Below are 10,046 nucleotides of genomic sequence, written 5' to 3' on the forward strand. Positions count from 1 at the left end.
TGAGCTGAGTTTCCACTCTGCTACCATGGCATACAATGTGACCTTGAGCAAGACTTTTATCTTCTCTGGAGCACAATTTCTCTCATGCTGCAGGGCTCACTGTGTGTATACAAAGGCCATTCCCAGTTACACAGATAGCTCCTGTGAACTGAGCAGCATAATCAGATGTCATCATCACAGCACATACTCAGAGTCAGCTCAGTCATAGTTCCCACATCATGGATGAGCAAAGAGGCTGGAAGAGGTAAATTGTTCAAGTGCATATAGCAAGTAACTAACAGAGCCTGGGGTTGACTTCAAGGTATGCACTGTTAATGGTTTTTCTGAATCTTGAGTTTCACAGACTCTCCTTACATGGGGCCTGGGAGGCATTCATTCCACAAATACAAATTGAGGACCAGCCATGGGTCAGCCCCTTGCCCCTGCAACACCTCCACCCCAAACCTCAGGTAAGTCCTGTTGTTACTGCAGTTTAGAGGAGAGGGAAGGCTTGGAATGAAGGCGCTGATTGAGATCACTCAGTGAGCTACTGGCAAGCTGGGGCCAGCTCTTTCTGGCCCCAGAGGCCCTGATATAAACTCTGTACAAACTGAATCAAGAATAGGAAGCACCATGGAAGGTTTTCATGAGGAGGTGCCACATGTTTGCACTAGGAAGGTCCTCTTTGAATCCTTCCCACCCCTGTCTTTCCCAGGCTCTGTCCTGCCCTCTGACCCTTAACACCATGATCCACTGATGGCTTCCTGTCCTCAATGACTCAACAATTCAATCAAAATCTATCAGTATCCATGACTGGGCATTGGGAGGGAATAAGGAGGCAACAGTCCTGTTTCAGTTGGTCACCATGCATTGGAGAAGAGGGTGAAGAGAGAGGAATTAGGGAGGGGAGACAGGATAATAGACAGGCCTGGAGTCATCCAAGGTCAAGAGCATAGGTAGAAGGCATGTGGGGGGTGAGGGACAGGAAGAGAATTTGGCCAGGGATGGGGTCCACAGAGGGAGGTGGCCCACTCCTCGTCTTGGGGCTGGTGGTCCTCCTCCTGCCCCTGACCTGGCCCCACCACCCTATCTTACACCCCTGCCCCCAGGCAGTAGGCAGGAACTGAGGACCTGGGGGGTGGTTCTGATTCCAGCTTCGGTCCCCCTCCACCCGCAGCTAAGTGGTTGTCAGGGTTGGTCAGAGGGTGGGCCATCTTAAGGGGCGCCCGTCAGCCCCATTTCTTCGCCTCAATGAAACCAGTCCAAGGAAAAGCAATGAGCCCACTGAACAAATGGAGCCTCAAGGCCAGACCCTGACTCTTCGTTGACACCAAGTTTCTGGGACACTCCCCTACAGAAGTCCTGGAACCCCTACTTTTGGTATAAGTACCCAGAGACATCCTGGTTCCCTCCAGCACCTTTCTGGACCTCTCTTTTAGGGTCCAGGTGAGCTAAAGAAGCAGAAAGCTCACCTTCTCCTCATGAGAAGGGTCTGGGGCCCAGCCCGCTCCCCACCATTGCCTTAGACTCTGAGCGGGCCTGGGTCCCTCACTCCGCTGTCCGCCGGGTGTGGCAGTCTCCTTTAAGAGCACACTGGGGAGAGGGAGCTGCAGGAATCCTTCCAGATTCTCAAGGAATCTGACCAGTTCCTTCTGCCTGATAGTATTGTTGCCCTGGGCAGGCGGGGCCGCGGGCTTAAAAAACCGGAACCCACCTGGGCTGGACTCAGCCCTAGAAGCCTCCTCAGACCAGCTCTCTGCACCCAGCCGGCTATCAGGTGAGCTCAGGAGAAGGCTCTCAGGTGAGCAGGTTTCTGCTAGGACTTCAGGACTCCTAGGCAGAAGGGTGGAGGTGGAGGGGTGGTCTGGAGTACCAGTCTGAGGAAGGGTATGGTACCTGCCTAGGTATTCCCAGTAACAGATGTGTTTGGGGGTTTGGAGGACTGGAAGCTGCGTGCCCTTTGAGCACCATCATGTGGAAGGTGGACTGGGGGCTGGAGGAAACAGGAAGCAGTCTTTGGCTAAAGAATAATGGGGAATTGCGCCCCTCGTGATCCAGGAGTTCCAGGGTGATAGAAGGGGCAGGGAGAAACAGAGGCCAATGAGGGCCCGGTTTACAAACTGCTCAGAGCCAAAAGACCCCCATATTCTGAAGGAACAGATTAATAGTCCGACTTCCTACTGCAAAAGGATCCATGTACTTGTGTATTTACTTACTGTAACATGTTTCAGTACTTATTATGTGCTTGGCACTATTCTTAGGCTCAACATATAGTAACTCATTCAATTCAAACACAACTTTAGGAGGTTCTTATAATTATCCTCATTTTTACAGGGCACTGAAGCACAGACAGGTTAAGTAACCTAGCTGAGTCACACAGCTATTAAGTGCTGAGAGGAATTCTCCGGCTAGCTGGGCCCAACACATAATAACTGGGGTTGCAATTTGGAACACTGACAATCCCTATGCCTGCCTGAGGCTAATAATAGGCAGAAAGCTGGGAGCGTCTTATCTCAAGGACACAGCCACCCTAGGGACTAATAAATGAAGACAGAAATAGTTCCCACCCTAAGGAGAAAGAAGGGGCCATGTCCCAGCCACCAGGCACTTTTCCGCTAACAGCAGTCTGTACTCTGAGAGTGGAATTTGAGGCTACCTGGAGCATGGTCCTTGGCCGGGGCTGGGCTGGGAGGCATTTGCCTGCACCCAGCATCTGCCCCCAACTCTTCCACTTCCCCGGTCCCACGGCTCACTCAGAGGAGTTCCGGGCATGCCACGTGTGTACACACTCAGCTATGTCTCACTCTTTGCGACCACATGGGCGGTAGCCTGCCAGGCTCCTCTGTCCATGGGATTTCCCAGGCAAGAATACTGAAGTGGGTTGCCATTTCCTTCTCCAGGAGATCTTCCCAACCAGGGGATCAAATCCGCATCTTCTGCATTGGCAGGAGGGCCCTTTACCACTGCACTCCCTGGGAAGTCCAGGCATGCCCTAGCTGGAGGCTGTCTCGGACTTCAGCCTGGTAGTGCCCCAGGCCCACCCAGATCTTTGGAAACAATACAAGTCCTTTGAGCTGGGGGTCAGGAAGGCAGGCACCAAAGCCTGAGTTAGAGCAGTAGCCCTCCTCCTGAAGGTGTGTCAGACATCTGATTACCAGATTTTAACAAAACCTCATATGGGTTGGCCAGAAAGTTTGTTTGAGTTTTTCCATTAGGTGATACAGAAAAACCTGAACAAATTCCTTGGGCCACCCAATATGTGCAGGCATCGCTCTAAGTATTAGAGGTATTACTATTATTAACTCTAGACAAGGACACAGAAATTAGTAACTTTCTCATGTCCACCCCACAAGAAGCCTTGAGATTTGTGCCACTGGCCTCCATGAGCGTGGAGCTGGTCTGGGCTGTTTGACCCCAGCCTGCTCTCTTCTCCTGCAGGCCGGATCTGCGTGCCGCTGTGTCATGGACGGGGTGACCCGGGCCCTTCTCCTCCTGTTGGCTGGTGAGTCCTCCTAGAGGCGACCCTGCTGCCACTCACTCACCTACCAAGGCTGTGAAAACCAGGAGAGTGTCTCATAAAGGGCGCCTGATGTTGAATAAATGGGTTTTCATTTAGACTGCTAACTTAAAGATAAACATAAAGGAAGTATTCAGTTGGCCAAAAGGTTTGTTCAAGTTTTCCATAGATCTTATAACCCAAACGAACTTTTTGGCCGACCTGATCACAGTAAGGTAGACGTTCCCAATACTATCCTGAATCATGGAACTTTGGGAAACTGTAATCACCTGTTGGCAAAAAGAGACCAGTGTTCCCTACTTCTTTAGGAGGCAGACCGTTAGCCAGGATCTGGGTAGGAAGCTTTTCAGGAGAGGGTAAAGATACCAACACACCATCCCATTTTGAGTATAAGACAGAATAACAAGAAGCCTGAGAAATAGCAGGAAGGGCTGGGATGGGGGAGCGGGGCACAAAGGCCAGAAAATAGGAGACAAAATCCTAGGTCTGTTTGGGTTGGGGAAGGTATGAGGAGGGGAACCAGTGACCTCAGGGTCCCCCCCACCCTCTGCTCTGGTGCCCCAAACAAGGCTGGTTGATCTTTTGCCTCTGGCCCGGTGTCCTGCCTGCTGATTCATTTTGAGACCAGTATCATGAATTAACACACAGTCCCTCTGCTTCTCTCACCCAGGACTGCCTGTCTTGGAAGCCAATGACGTGATTGGTGAGTGAGACCCTAAACTGCTTTGCTGGTCCTGCCCCCGCGTTCTCTCTAAGGCCCCACATCTTGCCTCCTGGTTCTGGTTGTTAATGTTTTTTTTCTTCCTTTCCTGCAGATAAAGACAGTCCCTTCTACTATGGTAAGAGCTGATATCCCTTGCCCCTGACCCCTACTCTTGCCTATGCTAGACCCCTTTGCTAGAGTTGGTAAGGGGTAATGTGGAGCCCAGTGTAGACAGAGGGAGGCTTGAGGGAGTGGGCAAGGAGGGGCAGAATGAGGATGAGACTGGGAATTAAAGAATCAGCATGGTGGATCAAAAGAATGACAGGCCAACATGTAACGTTGTCTTTGGGAGAATTTCCGTCCAGCAAGGAGGTAAGGGGCCTGCAGAATGTTTAGGAAGACTCCTGGGAAAGTGGCTGGAGGCAGCTGGCTGATCTCCTTTCTTCCATTCACTCCCTCTTCTTTTGCCTTCCCCAGGACCAACTCCTTGCTGCCCTACAACCCCTGCAAGGAGGTCTCCTCTCCTTCTGCCTGCCACTGTCCCACACACACCCTCATCTTCCCTGGGTCTCAGCTCAAATGCCACCTTTCAGCAAAGCCTTCTTTGATCATTCTTCAAAGTCTCTTCTTTTTCTGTGCATTTCTGCTTGATTTTTCTTCCTAGTACTTGTTCCCACCAGATATGACATGATGTATTTATGAGTTTGTCCTGCTTGTTGCCTGGAATATAAGTGTGTCTGTATAAGCAGGTGTGCATAACTATCTGTTGAATGAGTGGGGTGGAGCCAGGCTGATGCCAGCCCTCTTTCCATTCCTCTAGACTGGGAAGGCCTGCAGCTGGGCGGGATGATCTGTGCAGGCCTCATGTGCATCGCTGGAATCTTGTTCGCCCTGAGTGAGCAGTGGGACTAGCAGGGTCATGTGGAGGTGGGGAGCGAGTGGGAGGAGGGGGCCCAGGCTTTCCAGGCTCTTTGCACTGGCTGTGTCTTCCTTCACAGGTGGCAAATGCAAATGCAAGAACAAGCAGAAGCACGGGTGAGACAGGCCCTACTGTGTGTCCTCTGAGCTGAGCAGAGCAATTTGGGCATAATGTCCTACAATTTGGGAAAGGAGGACAGAGTCCTGGCTGTCCCTGGGTTTGCAGTAGAATTTGCTATTCACAGATAATCAGCCCTGAGGGGGCCTCTGTCAGAGAAACCTGTTTAAATTGGTACCAGGAATCTTGGTGGGGGAAAAGGACAGAAAGTTCGAGGATGCTAATCTGATATGTTCCTTTCGCAGCTCCTTACCTGAGAAAGCTGTTCCACTCCTCACTCCAGGTGAGATGGACTTCTTTGAGAGCCTTCCTGGCACTCAGGCAGTAGAGCCGTATAATTTGAGGATTAATACATGTTGTGCTGTGTGTAAGGCAGGACTGTCCTGAACCAGTCAGCCTTGGGGACACCTGAGGCTGAGGATGTGTATATGGAGTTTGTGAGGACCTGACCCCGCATTCTCTCCACAGGCTCTGCCAGTACCTGCTGAGCACAGGATTGGTTTCATGACCCTCCCTGCACTGGCTCCCATGCTGTCCCCCTCCCCTTGGGGGCCTTACCCACTCAGGATGGCTTTTCTCTCTGTTGGTGGGCCCTGAGGCTACCTTCTGATCAAAAGGCTGTCCAGAGCTTATTTCTAAATTAAATTTATCTTCCCCTCTGATGGACTATGACCTTCTATGGGTCTGGTTGGGGATGGGTAGGTTGGGACGAGACGATAAAATCTTGCTCAGGAAAGTCCAGGCCCCTCAGCTGGGGTGGGGTGGGGGATGTCCCATGGATGGCTGATGCATCTTGTGGCAGCATGTTTGTCTGAAACCCATTCCCAGCACCCCCCTCCCAACTTTGAGGACCTCCTGATAATTGATAATTGATCTCCTGCCTCATCCATGCACCACACAAGACACCTCAACATTATATCAAAGAACATTACAATTTCCACACCTTGCCTGAAGACCTTAGAAGTCCCTGTGACCCAGATCCCCATGACTTCCTGTAACCTAGAATGATCCCCAGTGGTTTGCCCTCTTCTAAGACCCCAGCTCACCCAGTGAGTGTTCACACAATCCAGGAAATGCAGTTCTTCCTTCACTGACTCAGCCCAGTAAAACTATTGTAACCCTTAGAGCAACCCATGGACCCTTCCTCTTACTCCAGGTAATGTCCTGTGAGACCCTACTATGAGCAACATCCCAAGAAGCCCTGCAGTGTGCATTTCAGAACCTAAAACCATCCATGCCACTCTGGGTCTCAGTATGTCCGAAGTCCATTCCTGGAATACCTCATTGAGAGGCCCCAGCATGCATGGCATGGATCTGTGGAAATGGCTCTTCCACCTTGGCAGCCCGTTCGTCTGCAGCCTCATCCTTCTTGCCGACCTCCATACCCTAAGGTGGAAGGAGCTGAGGCCTACCCTGCCCAGCCCCTGCTCCTGGCAGAGACCCTGGGATGGAGACAGGTCAGGGCAGCAGCGGTCTGCCCTGTCCATGCCAGGCAGTGGCTCACAACCTAGGTCTGAATCTGGGCTGATGGGGCAGCCACCTGCCTTGCTGTTGCTTCAAGCCACCTCTACTGGCAGCGTGGATGGAGCATATGCTATTGTGTCTGAACTGGACTATAGCCCGCCAGGCTCCTCTGTCCACGGGATTTTGGGGCAAGAATCTCTGGAGTGGGTTACCATTTCCTCTTCCTGGGGATCTTGCCAACCCAACGATCCAACCCAAGTCTCTTGCGGCTCTTGCTTTGGCAGGCACTGCACCACCTGGGAAGCCCTTCCTCTACTGGTGTCCTGCTCCAAACCTTCCATCCATTTCCAGGGTGCTGGTACCAGATCCCCTGGAAAGTATACTGTGTCCAGGACCTGTGGGCTGGGATTAGGAGGCCAGCACAGGAGATTCTAGAGGCTGAGGAGTCTGCCTTCTGGCCTTCAGCCCTCCCAGGTCCTAAAGTCTAAAAATGAGGATCAGAGATCTGTTTAGGGCCCTTGATCAGGATACATAAGCAGGGAGAGGGGATGGTTCAAAGGCTGGCCCAGAGCTACAGCCATTACTCCAAGAACCTGAGTGGAACTCGGAATACCTGGCTGAAATTGCTGCCTTTCACTGTCCAAGGTGAGTAGGGGAGCTCTAGCAGGGTGCTATGGGCGTGGACGGCTATGCCAAGTTCATCACCCACCCAGACAAGATCCTCTTAGGTGTTTAAGGCCCCAGCATTAGGAGTCGGATAGATATCACGAAAAAAGTAAAATGAGTGTGCTGCAGCGGCGCGAGTGCCTGGGCAGCGATGGGTAATATGGTTAAGTCATGAAGTGACATGACATCCGAGATGAATCCTCAAAAGGTGAAAGTGGAGAGGGGCCAGTCGCGCAAACATCTTTCCTGGTAGAAGGAACTTTGGCCTTTTTGCTTTTTTGAGAACCAGAGGAAAGTCACCGTGACTGGTACATAGGCGAGAATCCCCGCCAAATCCTGAGTAGGAATTATCAAAGACCCGCAGCAGCCCAGGGAGCGAGACCAGGAAGAAGGCGGACACAGGCGCGCCCAGGGGAGGGCGCAGCCCTGACGCAACACGCAGCATCATCTGCCCAAAGGCGGTTTCCGGCCCCGCCTTTCCGTCTTGCGGAGGGGGCCCCCGCTCCCTGAACGCCGGAGGCTGCTGATGTGAATAACTGATTGGAGAGTAAAATTAGCTCCGCCTTAAAAAAAAAAAGAAAAAGGCAAAGTCTGTGGCCTCGCTTGGGGCTAGAGTTGTCAGAACGCCCTCTTCTGGGTGACCGGCAACGGTTCTCTGAGAAAATTAGGTCTCTACCGCCGCAAAGGTTGAGGTGCTCTTCTGAAATTCAGTCATTATGAAGGAAAGGCCATCGCTGCCAGGGGAACCTGAGTCACTTTGGCAAGAGATTCAACCTCGATTGCCACCGGGGCGCCCAGCTCCGGAAGAGGCGTTTCTGGACGCCGTGTTCCACTTCCATCTTAACATTTTGATTCCCCAGCTCCGATTCGCGGTGGAGACCAGTTACACAGTTTTAATCTGCTTTCACCCCGCCAAACGGCCTAATTTCACCTAAACAAACTCCACAGTTTTTCTCACGCCCCGTAATCCATTGAAAGGCACCATATCCCCATACACCCTTGCGGTGCAGCTCCCTCATGGACGAGTCAGTGAACCTGGCTTTGACCAATTACAGGGTCCCACCTGGTGGTTTAGGTTGATTCTACCTGTCCAAGGCTGGGGCACAGGGCTCATGGAGAACATCTGGGAGCCTGGGTTGATAGTGGGTGGGAAAAGTCACTGCCTGCGATGGGAAGGTTGGGGGAGAGGGCCATGCAGGATAGAGTTGATGAGCCTGGTGTGCTGATTCCCAAAAGAAGCTAGCTCTCCTTTTTCCCTCCCAGTAGGAAGGAGGGAGTAGGATGTGGTAAAGGTCAGTCAGTCATAAGACGAGAGGAGTCTCTGCCCAGGTTTCACTGTGTGGAATTACTCGCTGTGCCTCACAGACCTCTCTCTCAAGCTCGTTCCCCCACCCCCACCCACCGCGGGAACAAGGGCTTGGGGATTGGGAGGAGGCTGGGTTTACGTCACCATTCCTGCCTTTTGTCATCTCCTACATGGGGGCTGCCCAGGAAAGAACCAGAGAAAGCAAAGGGTAATTTCCACTTAACTGAACACTTGGGTCATTATGGGCACTGTTAGAAACACTTCCTAAATTAAAAGACGCTTACTCCTTGGAAGAAAAGTTATGGCCAACCTAGATAGCATATTGAAAAGCAGACATTTCTTTGCCAACAAAGGTCCATCTAGTCAAGGCTATGGTTTTTCCAGTGGTCATGTATGGATGTGAGAGTCGGACTGTGAAGAAGGCTGAGGACTGTGAAGAAGGCTGAGCACCGAAGAATTGATGCTTTTGAACTGTGGTGTTGGAGAAGACTCTTGAGAGTCCCTTGGACTGCGAGGAGATCCAACCAGTCCATTCTGAAGATCAGCCCTGGAATTTCCTTGGAAGGAATGATGCTAAAGCTGAAACTCCAGTACTTTGGCCACCTCATGCGAAGAGTTGACTCATTGGAAAAGACTTCTGATGCTGGGAGGGATTGGGGGCAGGAGGAGAAGGGGACGACAGAGGATGAGATGGCTGGATGGCATCACTGACTCGATGGACGTTCAGTCTGCGTGAACTCCAGGAGTTGGTGATGGACAGGGAGGCCTGGCGTGCTGCGATTCATGGGGTCGCAAAGAGTTGGACACGACTGAGCCACTGAACTGAATTGAACAACCTATGTGATGGGGATTTCATATTTCGCCCTCTGTGCTTAAGAGGAGACCTAGGTTCTCACAGGTCATCTTATTCCTGAGCTGTTTCTGAAGGACTAGGTTACACTGTCTTTCTGGTATTCACTATCTGAAAGAGAATCCAGGTTCTGTACCTGCTGGGGGACTATATATATTATATACACACATACACACACACACTTTTATTTAAACAACCTTATTTTCTGATTGCAAGCATTCTTCATGATTATCCAGAAAACTGAATAGTACAGAGATATCTCAGATGAGAAACCAATTTCTTACTCAGTACTCAGAAATAATAAAGGCTATGTTTTGATATATAATGACAGTATTCTATAATTATCTGGAGCTCCAAGTTGTTGCATGAGCCATTAGGTCATTACTTTGTATTGCTGAGTAGTCCCAGGCAGTCCTCTTAAAATAAGGGAGGGCCTACCTAACTTAAAGAGAGTTAATACGGTTTATTCTAAGACTAGTCATTTGAAAACACTGATATTTCTGTTCCACAGAAGGTAGCAGTCTT

The 10,046-nt window shown here is 51.0% G+C and overlaps 1 protein-coding gene across 2 annotated transcripts; it reads left to right on the forward strand.

Moving 5' to 3' along the window:
- The first annotated feature begins 1,706 nt into the window (after positions 1-1,706).
- Positions 1,707-5,897, forward strand: FXYD4 (FXYD domain containing ion transport regulator 4). Of its 2 annotated transcripts, none has more exons than XM_027962307.3 (8): positions 1,707-1,780; positions 3,418-3,481; positions 4,167-4,199; positions 4,312-4,335; positions 5,020-5,094; positions 5,198-5,234; positions 5,481-5,518; positions 5,704-5,897. In XM_027962307.3, the coding sequence occupies exons 2-8, from the start codon at positions 3,442-3,444 to the stop codon at positions 5,721-5,723; spliced, it is 267 nt and encodes an 88-aa protein (XP_027818108.1). In that variant the 5' UTR covers positions 1,707-1,780; positions 3,418-3,441; the 3' UTR covers positions 5,724-5,897. The 2 variants fall into 2 exon arrangements, with proteins under 2 accessions (XP_027818108.1, XP_027818107.1); XM_027962306.3 differs by having other exon boundaries at positions 1,707-1,756.
- Positions 5,898-10,046: the final 4,149 nt, after the last annotated feature.

The sequence above is a fragment of the Ovis aries genome, chromosome 25 (assembly GCF_016772045.2).
Source record: "Ovis aries strain OAR_USU_Benz2616 breed Rambouillet chromosome 25, ARS-UI_Ramb_v3.0, whole genome shotgun sequence".
Lineage (NCBI taxonomy): Eukaryota > Metazoa > Chordata > Mammalia > Artiodactyla > Bovidae > Ovis > Ovis aries.

Excerpts from the sequence above, each read along its gene's own strand:
- FXYD4 (XM_027962307.3), top strand. The coding sequence starts at position 3,442 with ATGGACGGGGTGACCCGGGCCCTTCTCCTCCTGTTGGCTG. Across the intron at positions 4,200-4,311 it reads GGAAGCCAATGACGTGATTG|ATAAAGACAGTCCCTTCTAC; the intron begins GTGAGTGAGACC and ends CCTTTCCTGCAG. Across the intron at positions 4,336-5,019 it reads AGACAGTCCCTTCTACTATG|ACTGGGAAGGCCTGCAGCTG; the intron begins GTAAGAGCTGAT and ends CCATTCCTCTAG.